Source organism: Rhinoraja longicauda, chromosome 32 (assembly GCF_053455715.1).
Source record: "Rhinoraja longicauda isolate Sanriku21f chromosome 32, sRhiLon1.1, whole genome shotgun sequence".
NCBI classification, from domain to species: Eukaryota; Metazoa; Chordata; class Chondrichthyes; order Rajiformes; family Arhynchobatidae; genus Rhinoraja; species Rhinoraja longicauda.
Genome location: NC_135984.1, coordinates 1,779,710 through 1,795,068, shown reverse-complemented (window position 1 = coordinate 1,795,068; position 15,359 = coordinate 1,779,710). Strand labels below are relative to the sequence as shown.

Below are 15,359 nucleotides of genomic sequence, written 5' to 3'. Positions count from 1 at the left end.
GGTCAGAAACCCAACTCCAGCCTTTTGAAGCAGACGTTGTCTTCTGGGCTCTGACGTGATGGGATTACCAGGTGATCAGAGGATGAAATTCAAGTATGTTGCCAAAGCCAACATGTAGAGATGCAGCATCTCCACTGGCCCAAAGTGGACAACCAGCCGGTGGGGCCGGCACTGGGAACGGCAGATCACGGGAGACAGGAACACGGAGAAACACGCGTGAGTGACGGAGGAAGCACAACATCTCTCAAAACACCCACCGGTCCATGGTGATGGTTGCCCCTACATCCAACTGTGGGTCACAACGTCAGGCTTCTCAGTCACCTCAACCATCTTGGGAACAAACCATCCTTGAGCCCAAGAAGTAATGAAGAACTCCATTGCAATGTGACTGCAGCCATGATGAATGGTGGACGGGCATGTGGGCATACTGTCTGCGACATTGCATTGTATTACTGTGCTGATCTATCATCTACCTCACTGATGTCCCTTGATCGAACTTTGCTGGCTTTACTTTGCACTAAACGTTATTCCCTTATCATGTATCTATACATTGTAAATGGCTCGATTGTAATCATGTATTGTCTTTCTGCTGACTGGTTAACATGCAACAAAAGCTTTTCACTGTACCTCTGTACACGTGACAATAAGCTAAACTGAACATTATGTGTTTCAGAACATCTCCAGACTACTTCACTTTTAACCAGACTGTTGATATGAAAGAGCTATTTGTCCATGGTGACATTCGTCAATAAAAAGTTTTAGACAATAGACAATAGGTGCAGGAGGAGGCCATTCGGCCCTTCGAGCCAGCACCACCAATCAATGTGATCATGGCTGATCATTCTCAATCAGTACCCCGTTCCTGCCTTCTCCCCATTCCCCCTGACTCCGCTATCCTTAAGAGCTCTATCTAGCTCTCTCTTGAAAGCATTCAGAGACTTGGCCTCCACTGCCTTCTGAGGCAGAGAATTCCACAGATTTACAACTCTGACTGAAAATGTTTTTCCTCATCTCTGTTCTAAATGGCTTACCCCTTATTCTTAAACTGTGGCCCCTGGTTCTGGACTCCCCCAACATTGGGAACATGTTTCTTGCCTCTAACGTGTCCAACCCCTTAATAATCTTATATGTTTTGATAAGATCCCCTCTCATCCTTCTAAATTCCTGTGTATACAAACCTGGTCGCTCCAGTCTTTCAACATATGACAGCCCCACCACTCCGGGAATTAACCTAGTGAACCTACGCTGCACGCCCTCAATAGCAAGAATATCCATCCTCAAATTTGGAGACCAAAACTGCACACAGTACTCCAGGTGCGGTCTCACTAGGGCCCTGTACAACTGCAGAAGGACCTCTTTGCTCCTATACTCAACTTTTCTTTCTCTCTTAGAAGTCTCTCCTGTTCTGGGCGGCCAGGCTCGCAGCAGCATCTCCGGTGTTGTCTCCCGCACTGCAAGGCGCTCAGTACCAGTCCTGTTCGAGGTAGGACCTGAGACCGTTGCTGTTCCTTACAAGGAGTGATGCTGCCTCAGGACCCCTGCTCCTGGGCTCGGTGCCCCTGGGCTCGGGCCCCTGCTCCTGGGCTCGGGCCCCTGCTGCTGGGCTCAGGGCCCTGCCCCTGGGCTCGGGCCCCTGCCGCTGGGCTCAGGGCCCTGCCCCTGGGCTCGGGCCCCTGCCCCTGGGCTCGGGGCCCTGCCCCTGGGCTCGGGGCCCTGGGTCGCTGCCAGGCTGTGTCTCGCTGCTCGTGTAGGGGAAGGGGAGGGCATGAGGGGCCAGAGTTTGGGGAACACACAGAGGAGCAACACAGTGGTGCAGCAGAGGATCTGTTGCCTGGGTTCAATCCTGACTACAGATGCTGTCTGTGAGGAGTTTGCACATTCTCCCTGTGACCACATGGGTTTTCTCCAAGTGCACAAATTTGCCCCCAGTGTGTTGAATGCAGAAGTGGATAAGGTAGAACCAGTGTGAGCAGGTGATTGACCAATGTGGACTCAAAGGGCCTGTTTCCACACTGTATCTCGACACTATGGAGGGGTTGCAGGGGAAGGGATGAGTGTTTGCGCAGTTACTGCAGGTTAAGGGGTCATGTGCAACTTTGGGGATCCATTGCAGGCAGAGCATGTGAGCTTAATTGATGTGTACAATGTACACACGTAACGTGTACCAGGCCAAGAAGGAATGAACAGAAAGGTCCTGTACCTGTTCACGGGGACCATTAACCACGAGACATAGATTTAGGTTAAATGGTAGAAGGATTAAGAGAGAAATTGAAAGGTTTTAGATCCAAAGAGTGGTGGGGGTCAGGGTTGCCAACTGTCCCGTATTAGCCGGCACATCCCGTATTTTGGGCTAAATTAATTTGCCCCGTACGGGACTGCCCTTGTCCCGTATTAGTAGGGTTGCCAACTTCCTCACTCCCAAATAAGGGACAAAGGGCGACGTCACCGCCCCGCGCCCCACGCCCCACGTGACCTCACCCAGCCAGCGGCCACGTGCTCCCGCTCCACCAATGGCGGCCGCCCGGGTCGGGCAGTGACGTCACCTTATCCCGAATTTGGGAGTGAGGAAGTTGGCAACCCTAGTGGGGGCCCATAATGATATGCAAGCCGAGGGTACAGAGAGTTGCAAAGTAGGAGTAGGGTAACTGGCCTTTTTTAGCTCATGTGGGCACATTGGACCCAATGACGTCCTTCCTGTGCTGCAAATATCTAGGATTTGCGGGGATTCTGATTCTGGGATTTTGCCATGGATGAGGAGTTACAATAATACAAGGAGCTGAGACATTGAACGGAGGTATGAGGCAGGGTTTGATAGATTCCAATCAGAAGAGTAATTTTTTTTTGTTCCAAAATGCATTCAATGATTTCCTGGGTGCATCTGTGGGTAGTTTTATGTCCTTCCTCCATTTAATTACTCCTCGATTATACGTTCACTGCTGAGCCAGTGACCTCTAATGTTTGAAATATTCATTTGGCTCTCCTTGAAGTCTGGGATGTAAATGTCCCTGCTGCTCTTTTATTTATAGTTTCCATTCTTGAATCGCTGTTCAGAACAAGCGTGTTGCTTCCTTGCTTTGTCTGGCAGCTTCACACTAGACCCCAGAACCCCAGAACCAGACACTGCAAGGCAGACTGCTTTTGTTCTTCCTAGTTGGGACTTCTGATCTGCCTGAGACTGGAAGTGGAGGGTTGAAATCCCAGGCGAGGGAGTTGAGGAAACTATCCAAGCTGAGTGTTGGAACTCAGAGCTGAGAGTGTGCAACACTATCAGAGGTGCCTTCTTTAGACCTTAGTGATGCAGCACGGGAAAAGGCCCTTTGGCCCACCGAGTCCGTGCCAACCAGCGATCCCCAAGCACTAGCACTATCCTACGCACTAGGGACAATTTACATTTTTACAGAAGCCATTTAGCCTACAAACCCACACATCTTTGGAGTGTGGGAGGAAACCAGAGCACCCGGAGAAAACCCACGCGTACAGACAGCACCCGTAGTCGGGATCGAACCCGGGGCTCTGGCTATGTTGGCCACAAATAGTTTCCCACAAATAGTTTCCCAAGGCCTCATTTGTTGGTAAAAGATCTTGTAGACCTGAGTGATGCTGATGTTGGCTGTTGTATTTCTGGAAAACATTCCGTACCGTGATTTTCCGTAACTCCAGGCACCAAGAAACGTGTTAAAAGAATTAATGTTGTACGGTATAGTTATTTACTATGCACATACATTTAATGAAAGTAAATTTTAATCGGTATCTCAAATATTTAGGTAGTGATCAGTGAATTTTATACGGGCAAATGTCCTCACCCTGAATAGCTGCCTGTATTTTAACAAAGAACAAAAGGTTTGCTTGGATTACCGACATAAATGTAACCTTCAACCAAGGTCAGCAAAATAAGTGATCTGTTCATGAAGCTATGGATAGGTACTTCCTAGGTACACATTGTATCTCTTGCAACAAAACAGTAGCAATGACAAATATCTCACTGGCTGCAAAATGCTATTGGATTGTAAAAGGGAATTTGAGGGTGGAGTAGCACATCAACAGGTTTGTGTAGGAAGGAACTGCAGATGCTGGTTTACACCGAAGATAGACACAAAAAGCTGGAGTAACATCAGGACAGGCAGCATCCCAGCATTTTGTGTCTATCTATACAGGAACAGGTTCTGTTACCCACAATAGCCCTGTCAAGCATGATAACAAATCAAACTCATCTCCTGTGCCTGCACATGATCCATATGCCTCCATTCCCTGTGTATCTATGTGCCTATCCAAGTGCTTTATCCCTATCCTTGTGCTTCTGTGTTTGGTGTGGGCACTGTTCGATGTTGAGATTTTAACGAAGCCATTTTCTCTCTGTTCAGCAGATCCAATTGAAGAGCACAGGAAGAGGCTCAAGGCTTGGTTTGGTAACATGTCCATTGAGGAGAAGCAGTTTGGATTATTTTCAGTGGGAAACTGGCATGGGGAGCCAGTGATTGCTGAGAGCTCTCCTGAAGAGAACCGGGATCTCATGACAACATTCGGAATGTACAGCCACATTGACCCTGAAGAATCCAAGATCATAAAGCTAGATGAAGTGTTTACCACTGGGTCCATTGAGCCTCCTGTGAAGAATGTGGTTTTGTTTGGGATCGTGGGAATGGGCAAAGACCTAGTGGTTCAGAGACTAGTCCTGGACTGGTGTGATGGGCGGTTCAATCAGTTTGACCTAATCCTCCCCTTCTCCTGTGAAGATTTGTCATCTCAGAGTCAGTCCATTTCTCTCAATAGGTTAATCTGTCAAAAGTATACCCAGCTGAAAACGATAGTGGCTCAAATTGGGTCAGGAAAAGTTGGGAACATCCTCTTCATTTTCAATGGGCTGGAGCAGCTGAAACTTGACTTCCGGCTCTTGAAGAACCGACTGTGCAATGACCCAAACGAGCCGCTGCCACCCGGCAACTTGCTGGTCAACTTGCTCCGCAAGTACATGCTCCCAGACGCCAGCATCCTGGTGACCATGCGGCCCTCAGCCTTGGACTCTATCCCTGCCGAGTATGTGGACCGTTACACCCGGAGCTGTGGCTTCAGTGATGTTGAGCAGCAGTACCTGTACTTCAGGAACCGCCTCCAAGTGTCTGACGACAATCAAACCTACGAGGACTTGATGAAGATGCTGTATAAGAATCTGCAGAGACAAAAGCAGCTGACAGCAGGCTGCTTTTTACCCTCCTACTGCTGGCTCATCTGTGCCACTCTGCACCTCCTCCACTTCCCCACTGCAAACATGCCCAACCAGACGCTGACTGGTCTTTATACCAACTTCCTACGGTTACATTTTGGTGCTGCGTATTTGAATTTCGGCAGTCGGCAAAACGTCTCAATTGTGCGATATATTGCCAGGACGGCTGGCAAGCTAGCGTACGAGGGGATAGAAGAAAAGAAGGTGCTCTTCAGTGAAGAGGACCTGGAAAGGTCCTTTGGATTGGATGCCATGACAGAGGACGAGTTGAACCAGGTAACTGATTTTCAGATTGACATGCTGGGCTTTTTCATGTCTCCTATTGCTCAGCAAAGCAGCGACCCTCTTCTCAAGTTCACCATCCCTGCAATGCAGGAGTACTTGGCTGCCCTGTATGTTGTCTTGGGTGAGAAGAAGACTATCCTGGAGCAAGTTGGAAGTACCTTATCCGATACCATTGGGAAGGCCAGTGAGGACGTGACTGCTGTCTTATCCGTTGTCTCCAAACTGCTGCCATTCAGAATTCTAGCATTCGTGAGGCTCATAAATATCTTCCCCCGGATCTTCAGAAAAATCAGTGGGAAGAGCAAGAAGGCCATTGCCAGCACCATGGTCTCGGAGATGTTCAGGCAAGAGGATGAGTTCAACAAGGATGTTCTGGAGCAGATTAATGCTCGCATCCTTGGCAGAGAGAGGGAAGGTGGTGGCGAGGTGATCGGGGAAAGAAAAGACACTCAGAGCTTTGAACTCTTTCCAACGTTCATGGCTGGGTTACTGGCCCAGGAGAACCGCTCTCTTCTGAATCAGCTTGACTGTACAATAAAGAACGTGACTGTGCGTGAAATAGCCAACAACTTGAAGAAGCATCTCAGCAACACAGTCAGTAAGACGTTGGCTCCATCAGAGCTCATGGATCTTCTGCTCTTCCTGTACGAGCTCCAGAACGATGCTTTCACTGGAGAGATCAGCAGAACCTTAAAGAGCTTAAACCTGTCTCAAGTTAAGATGACTTTATTGAAGAGCTTTGTGATTACGTCAGTCATGAGTACATCAAGCCATCCAATCGAGATGATGAACTTCAGTTCGTGCAACCTAACTGGCGACCACATAAAAATCCTCCAGCCCATTCTGCTGAGATGCAAGGGGTTAAAGTAAGTCTTCTAATTCTGCAATCGAAATGCTGTTGTTTTCAGCCTTGTGAAAGCTACATGCATACAGAGCTGGTGAAACGTCAACTCCCTGAAAAGCCAACTCTTTTTCTTGAAAGATTCTATTAGACCACAATACTGTCATCATTATCAGTTCTCTTTAATGCAGAGCTGCATGTTAACAGTCGTGCTGAGATGTCTCAATATGGGCCTCTTGACCAAATCATCTGCCAACACTGACTCGGCTCCATTCTCATTAGCAATGGGTTTGGCACAAGGGTGGGTAGAACCTGTGGAGCCTGATGTTCCATCTTCAGGATACTTCTCATGGACCACAAACTCTCCCCCTCTTTCCCTCTCCAAACTGTTGACAACCTTTTTGGTTTTTCATAAGTTCTAGGAGCAGAATTAGGCCATTCAGCCCTTGAAGACTTCTCCGCCATTCAATCCTGGCTGATCTATCTTTCCCCCTTAACCCCATTCTCCTGCCTTCTCCCCATAACCCCTGACACCCGCACTAATCAACAACGTATCAATCTCCACTAAAAATATCATTTGACGTGGCCTCCACAGCCTTGTGTGGCGATGAATTCCACAGATTCACCACCCTGCACAAAAGATTGTTTTGGTCATTTTTGATTCTTTGAACATTGTCATTTATTTTCTAAATTAAAATGAATCTACTTTTTATTGCAGCTTGCAGTTCAACAATTTAGGACTTGGTGCCTGGAGAGAGATTGGCAATCTGCTACTGGATCCAAATTGTGCAATTGAAAAGCTATGGTAAGACAGATCTTGGTTCATGATAAATCTTACTCCTTTGTCTTCCGTGATCTAAGATTTTGGTTTAAAAGGCTGAGTTGTTTTTCTGCACTTTGTACGGAGCAACATAGGTCATCTACCCAAATGCACCGTGGCTGTAGCCAGGTCCGTCTACAATGCGGGTTACTCAGCCTCGCTCAGCTCCAAGGGCAGCTGGTGTCGCTAACCTCCAACGTTGCCCTTTGAGCCCCCACACCCGGCAGTGGGCATCTCCTGCTGTGCTTGCCCTTACTGGCACACGAGTTCTGAAAGTTCCTTCTCCAAGGGCAGAGAGGGATTGATTGTAATTCTGTTTTTTTACAAATGAAATCCTCACTCTGGGAAGGACAATGATGTAAATGGACTAATATTGTAGGTTTGATTTTCCAGGAGTTTTTCTTTAAAAAAAAGAAATACCTTGAGGTTTACATGAAGATAAAATGAGACTGTTTCCTTGTGATGCTGATTTAATGGGCATTATTAATGGGTTATCGATCATGTGGTCAATATGTGCCCAGGATCGAGAGTGAGTGGAATCTTTTTTTTCTCCTGAGAATCTTTTTGAGCGAACAATTATTCTTTTCAATTATTCTTAAAATTTGCCAAACGTTTTATTTGGACTTTTCACACTGAGGTGAAGCAAAGGAGTGGGTAGTGGAGAGGGGAAATGTTGTTGTTGTTTATCATCCCCCGTTCTCGAGTAAGACCATGACATCTGGTGTATGGAGTCTAAGATGTGTATGGAGACGGATGATTAGACCAGTCTGGGCTCAGAGCTCCCTCCCACACAGGCGATGGATGTGAAGGCCAGTGGGGGGAAGGATGGAAATGGGGACAGATTAGGAGCGTGGGGTTGAGGAGAGGTAGTTAGTGACCTTTTCCTTTCCCTCTGCCTTTAATTTTTGAATACCACATGATACACACGTAGTGCTGCTGCCTCACAGTGCCAGAGACCTGGGTACCATCCTGACCACGGTACTGTCTGTACGGAGTTTGTATGTTCTCCCTGGGTTTTCTCCGGGTGCTCCAGTTTCTTTCCACACTCCAAAGATGTGAAGGTTTGTGGGTTAATTGGCTTCAGTAAAGATAGTAAGTTGTCCCTAGTGTGTGGAGTAGTGTTGGTACACAGGCGTCGCTGGTCGGCACGGACTCGGTGGGCCAGAGGGCCTGTTTCCATGCTATACCTCTAACCTAAACTAAACTAAACAAGTGAAGCTCACTCATACTCCGGTACATTTACTGACAACCGTTGGGAATTTTAGGATCAAGACTTGATCTCACTGTTGCTCTGGTGTTGACCTTCAACTTTGACCATGGATGGATTGGGAAGTGGTGGGAATTGCAGTAGAACTCAGACACTCCGGAACAGTGAATCAGAGACTTGTCATCTAGAAGACGTGCTCTCGTATATGATGGATGATGATGATGATGATGATGATGATGATACTTTATTGTCACATGTGACAAGCCATAGTGAAATTCTTTGCTTGCACACCCAAGGTATGCAAAGAGTCACCACATAAAGGGCACGGACAAAGTTACAAAGAATCCCGTGCCGGATATGATTGGTCACTGGACTGTTAAATAGTTGGCTGACCATTGTCTGTAACTGTAAAGAGAATTACCTGTCCTCATTGAGAAACTCAAATATTCAGATTTATTCTGGGGTGTAATTTGTGATCCTTGTCTAACCTTCAGGCTTAGTCGCAATTTGTTGTCAGAGGCTGCAATTAGCTGCATTGGACCCTCCATCACGCAGAACCGCAGCATTTCTCACCTGTCCCTCCTTCATGCATCACTTGGAGATGATGGTCTGGGAATCCTTGCCCCATATCTCAGGGATAACACCAGTCTACAGGAGATCAACCTCGCCAGTAACCACATTACTGATGCTGGTGCAGCGATCCTTGTGGAGATGGTTAAAGAACATCCAACGCTGGAAAAGGTCCAGTGAGTAGTGGCAACGTTTTCAGATTCGATTCACCCTTTATCTTTGTACAAACCAGGAATAATACAGCTGAGATGGAGGGCATTTGGCCCACTATGCCTCTGTCTTCTCCTTCAGAGCTACTAACTTGGTCACACTCATCTCTTTTGAAATGTAAAAATAATTTAAATTCCTTTCCAAATCCCTGTAATTTTCTTTCCCTTTGATGTCCCTGCTGAATTAGTTTTCACCGCCCTTTCAAACCGCCTACTTCAGATCATAGACAGAAAAAGCTGGAGTAACTCAGCGGGACAGGCAGCATCTCTGGAGAGAAGGAATGGGTGATGTTTCAGGTCGACCCTTCTTCAGACTGGGCCAGTCTGAAGAAGGGTCTCAACCCGAAATATCACCCATTCATTCCTTCTCTCCAGAGATGCTGCCTGTTCCGCTGAGTTACTCCAGCTTTTTGTGTCTACCTTCGATTTCAACCAGCATCTGTAGTTCCTTCCTACATACTCCAGATCTTACCGGGTCGATACGTCATTCTTTCATTCTCCTTGTCTCCTTTGATTTATGGTTTTGGCTAAACTTCACTAATCTGTCCTCTGGAGGCCAATCCTTTTGCTATTGAAGCCTGCCCTTACATTACCAAAACCGCTTTGTATTTTTGAACATCTCTTCTAAAACCTCCTCTTACCTTTATGTGGTCTAATCTAAGCAGCAGAAACAACATTCCCTTAGTGTCTCCACAGATTCATAGTCCTCCTTACCGGCGTCATGCCAGTAAACCTCCATGCCACACGGGGAAATAAGAATGGTGGCGGACCGCTGGGTCCCTGGAGTCTACCTTGCCATTCACCATGATGACAGCTCATCAATACCAGCCTCAACACCACCTCCATGCCTTGTCCCCCATTGCATGCAATTCCCTCATTTTATTTCTTTAAAAAGTGTATCTTCCTCCACCTTGTGCATCCATTCATCCAGCCTCCACAACATTCTGAGGTGCCAAATTCCAGAGATTCAACATCCTCTGTATAAAATAGTTGTTTCTATGCGCTTCCACTTTAAACGTTCCTGTGCCTTACTGTCTAAGTTTCATGTGTCCATGGTGATGATTCACACACAGCAGGAGGATTGGGAATCCAAGAAGGCAATCCATAATCACCTTCTCAAGGGCAACCAAGAGCAGGCAATAATTTCTAGTCAATGTTTTTTTAATCATAGAGTCCTAGTCATACAGTATGGAAACAGGCCCTTCGGCCCAACTTTCCCGCATAAACCAACATGCCCATCTACACTAGTCCCACTTGCCTGTGTTTACCCCATATCCCTCTAAACCTGTCCTATCCGAGTTCCATCATCAATGCAATGGCAGCAGTGATTGTGTAATTCTGTGCCCTCAGTAAACAATGTTGTTCATCCACTCAGAAATGGCTGTGCTGCCTTTGCAGTTACATTGTCCAGTGGTATATGTGGTGGCTAAGAGGTTGGTTTTCTGGCCATCACCATTGATGCTGCAAAATTAGCCATGAATAATTCAAACAGCTATAAAATCCTGCAAAACCTCTGCAATCTTTTCACCTTCCAATTCTAGGATCACAACACTTGTCCCACCATCAGTAGCCACATCTTCCTGACCCTACAAGTTTGTCCCACACTCCTCGATTCCTGGACCACTTGCTCCATTGTCCATAGCTTTTGATGCACTCACTTATCTCAGTCTGTTTTCTTCTTGTGAAATGTCTTAGGTTTTGTTGTGTTATAGTTATGGCAAGTCAACAAGTCAATACCACTTATTGTCCTGAATAAGTGCCATCATTAATGGAACTTAATTAACTCTTGATGTATTCAGGAGCGAGTTAGTTATAGCTCTGAGGGCTAACGGAATCAAGGGATATGGGGAGAAAGTAGGAACGGGGTACTGATTTTGGATGATCAGCCATGATCATATTGAATGGCTCGAAGGGCTGAATGGTCTTATCCTGCACCTATTGTCTATGTTTCTATGAATAACCTCGGCCCATTATGTTTCCTTAGCCTTTACTTGAATGAGATCAGTGACGATGGAAAGCAGAAGTTGCAGGAGCTCAATCAGGCCGGGGAAGGAGTGAATGTGCTGGTTTCTATCACAGAAGCGTCGAATGACTCAATGCACTGGACACTGATCCTGAAGAACACAGCGTTGAACGCCATGAACCAGGACAAGCAGAGTGCCGCTGATTACCTGAAGCTCCTGCAGAACGACCTCCACTACAGTTGGCAGCGGACCGCCAACCCCTGGAAAAGGCTGAGAATCCTGCAGGCTCAAAAGCAGTTTGAGTACCTGGTGAAACAAGCACAGCAGCAAAGGAAATAAGCTTGGGTCTGGGCAGCACGCTCACCTCTGTAGTCTTATAGAGAGACTATTATATTGTGATGAATAAGCTGCATGCCATCCTATCCATCTGCCATCCCTCATTGGGCAAAGGTGGACTGAGAGAGGAAAGTGCTTACCTGAGGGTTGTATAAGAAAATAACTGCAGATGCTGGTACAAATCGAAGGTATTTATTCACAAAATGCTGGAGTAACTCAACCGGTCTGGCAGCATTTCAGGAGAGAAGGAATGGGCAACGTTTTGGGTCGAGACCCTTCTTCAACCTTCAACTAAGTACTTACCTGAGGGTTGTAGTTGATTAGAATCCTGGTGAGTCCTCAATGATGCTGCAAAGTCCTGTGTGTACATGTTAGGGTACACAGGGGAGGGGGTGGAATTGGAGGCAGGGTGGACTTATGAGAGGACATGTCTCCATACTCTGATCCCTAGTGTGAATAGGAGCATTTGACAAGGGAGCCATCTCACCATGAAGGGATTAGGTTACAGGGGCAGGTTACATTTTCAACAGCACACCTGGATGCAGAATTTAGAGATGCAAGGGACTGCAGGTGTAGGAATCTTGAGCCAAAAACCAACTGCTGATGGAATTCTGCTGTCTGACCCACTAAACCCCTCCACATTTTTCTAATGTTTTATCAAAGTTAGGAAAGGAAATATATGGTAGTTTCTACCATAGAGCAGTTTCTAAAACTAGTTGAAATGCTAAAAGATATTTTCCATCCCTCCTGCTCGCCCTCTGTTAAAAGGTAGTCAACTCTCCGAGACTATTCTTCAATTTTCAGGAATTTAATTGAACTTCTGGGAAGTTGCTGAGGGAGTCTTGGGGATAAAATCATTGGACATTCATATATTTGTGTGTGGTGTTTAAAATACCATATTGGAGAATGTGAGGGTGATAATTGACAGTGAAACCAATAGTAAGGCTGGATGACTGGTAATAACACATCCATGAACACGTTCTCCGAGAGCGGGCATGGTGGCACAGCGGTAGAGTTGCTGCCTTACAACGCTTGCAGCGCCAGAGACCCGGGTTCCATCCCGACTACGGGTGCTGTCTGTACAGAGTTTGTACGTTCTCCCCGTGACCTGCTTGGGTTTTCTCCGAGATCTTCGGTTTCCTCCAACTCCAAAGACATACAGGTTTGTAGGTTAATTGGCTTGGTGTATGTAAAAATTGTCCCTAGTGTGTGTAGGATAGTGTTAATATGCGGGGATCGCTGAGCGCCCAGGAGCCCAGCACAAGAGTCTCTGCCCTGGTCGTTCCCCCAGCTGTGCCCTTCACTGGGGCCGACTCCATCCCACCGAGTTACTGCTCAGGAGACATCTCCGCACTCTTCCTTCTTTAATTGATTCTTTCCTCGTAATTCACAGGACACGTTTGAAACAAAATCACAAGATCAAGGAGGTAAACATGGATTAGTGTCACAATTCCTTACAGGGCATATTCCTCTTGAGATTCTATGTCCAGGTAGTTTAGTTTGGGAAGATAGTCAAAAATGCTGGAGTAACTCAGCGGGACAGACAGCATCTCTGGTTGAGACCAGTCTGAAGAAGGGTCTCAACCCGAAATGTCATCCGTTCCTTCTCTCCAGAGATGCTGCCTGATCCACTGTTACTCCAGCATTTTGTGTCTATCTTCGATTTAAACCGGCATCTGTAGTTCTCTCCTACATAGTTTATTTTAGGGTTGTTTCCTCATTCTTAAAGTTTGAGCATCGTGCCAGTTGCATGCCCCTTGGCAATGGATGATCCCTATTCATTCCCCAAGTGAGGGCACATTCCCTCTTTCTCCCCCCTCCTCTTCATAACCAGGCAGTGCAGGGGAGGATCATATTTCTGTCCAAACCCAGCAGATATCTAAATAGAGAAGCAAGGAATTACAGATGCGGATTTACAAAACAATGTCTGAAGAAGGTCCCAACCCAAAACGCCACCCATCCATGTTCTCCACAGATGCTGCCCAACCCGTTGACCCCTGTAGCACTTTCTCTATGGCAGCCTAAATAGATTAGAACATCCCTATAAGAACGTGATTGCTCAGACAGAGCTGGTTTCTGCAGCCTCCTGAACTGTGTGGCTATTTGTTTGTTGGCTAGATGAGGCACGATACAAGAGATGAATCTTTGCTTTCCATCAGGTTTTTGAAGAATAGATGATCTTACCAATTCAATATTGCAGCTACAGTTCATTTAGCACACAACTGCAATATGTGAAATGGTATCTTGACAATAGTCACATTGACCGAGCAGTTTGAAGCACTGGGATTTGCACTATGATTTTCTTACAGTCCTTGGTGTGACAGTAACAACAAAGCACAGCACTTTAAACCTCCTGCCCACGGCAGGTGAGACAGCAATAATGGAGAGAACACTGACGTGGGCAATGATGCCCCCTAGTGCTAGAAGCCAAAACCTTGCATGCAACTGAATTTTGAAAGTAAGTGTGCTGTTTCACCCCACATCTATCTGGCCATTACTCCTTCCCTCAACATCTGTACACTTGTACAATCCAAAGCCTTGGTCGATTTTATGTTGTAATGTGTAACTATGGAACAAATTTTCCTGCAGACAAGGGGTTTTATAATCCCGGAGTTATGTAATGTCCTTGGGAAGAAGATCTGGTACATTACCTGGTCTGGTCTTTCTGTGACTCCCGATCACCAATGTTAGAGATTATTAACTGTCCTATGTAATGGCCAAGTAAGGCATAGTTCAAGGGCATTGAGAAATGGGCTTGAATAAATGCAGTGCTGTCGTCAGTAAAGCCCACATCTCACCAATGAATTAATGGAGAAAAGTTTGGTATTGTGGATATGTTCCTGCAATTCCAGTGAAACAAATTCTCCGGATTTGGATTTGTTGTCAGTGAGGAAACAGCTGAACGTATCCATGTTGGGATAGTGTGGATGATTGTGGAAGGAAACTGTTCCTATTGCAGGTGGCAACGGTTACAGGCTTTGGGAAATATCACATCTCAGTCCTTCTCCCCTTCACACACACCAAGCTGGCACAGGACTTCATTACAGAATGTTTTACCTGTTCTAATGCAAGGAATTTCACCCCAGTCCAATTTTTGCAACTTGAAAATAAAGTTATCTCCTTCATTCCAATAAAGCCGTTTGTAATGTATAAATTATTTGTATACTTGTAATATCTTTCACAATCTTGGGATGTGTCTAAACATCACTCCTCGCCAGCCCAGCACCATGTGTTGTGTTGCCCCCATTGTTGAGAAGCATGGGGGCATTTTGTTGATTGTTGCATTTTTTGTATCTATTGGAAACACTGAGGATTGAGCGTGATTTTGGTACGACTGCAACTCGCTGGGCTTCCCTCTCTGGGCGGGTTCCACGGCGGGTGAGCCATGTCTGCTGAAATCATGCCCAGGTGGGCACCTCTCCTCCTGAAATACCTGTAACTCTTTCAGGACCTCCAGTGCCTTTTGACCTCTCCACCTGGAACCAGTTTTTTTAGCCATGTCACAAAACTGTTCCAGAGGTGGTCTTTGCTCATGATGGCTAAAGGTATCTGGCCCTCGGGTTTGGGCTGCCCCACCTCTCTGTCTCGGTTCCTGGCAAACCACCATGGTTTCCATCTCGGGCGAGAAAGGAAAAAGCTTGGGCCCCAATAGAAGAACTGCATGGGGCATCCTGCAAGGTCACTGGTGGTACTGATAACACAGACCTTTCTGAGACTGTCACTGGTGGTACTGATAACACAGACCTTTCTGAGACTGTCACTGGTGGTACTGATAACACAGACCTTTCTGAGACTGTCACTGGTGGTACTGATAACACAGACCTTTCTGAGACTAAGTCAGTGCTTGATATAATTTTTTTAATCCTCATATTTTGACTGCAAAGATCAGCTAGTTTAAAAGAAAGA

The 15,359-nt window shown here is 46.4% G+C and overlaps 1 protein-coding gene across 6 annotated transcripts in view; it reads left to right on the top strand.

The window, feature by feature from the left end:
- nlrx1 (NLR family member X1) overlaps nt 1-14,575 on the top strand; it is a 35,999-nt gene extending 21,424 nt beyond the window's left edge. For 3 of the 6 annotated variants that reach the window (XM_078426788.1, XM_078426787.1, XM_078426786.1), the window contains exons 4-8: nt 1,392-1,483; nt 4,362-6,372; nt 7,066-7,152; nt 8,869-9,120; nt 11,138-14,575. In XM_078426788.1, coding sequence (XP_078282914.1) covers nt 1,392-1,483; nt 4,362-6,372; nt 7,066-7,152; nt 8,869-9,120; nt 11,138-11,456 — 2,761 coding nt within the window. In that variant the 3' untranslated portion in view covers nt 11,457-14,575. The remainder of the gene's footprint in view (nt 1-1,391; nt 1,484-4,361; nt 6,373-7,065; nt 7,153-8,868; nt 9,121-11,137) is intronic. The other 3 variants (XM_078426789.1, XM_078426790.1, XM_078426791.1) reach the window with 3 other exon arrangements.
- The last annotated feature ends 784 nt before the right edge of the window (nt 14,576-15,359 follow it).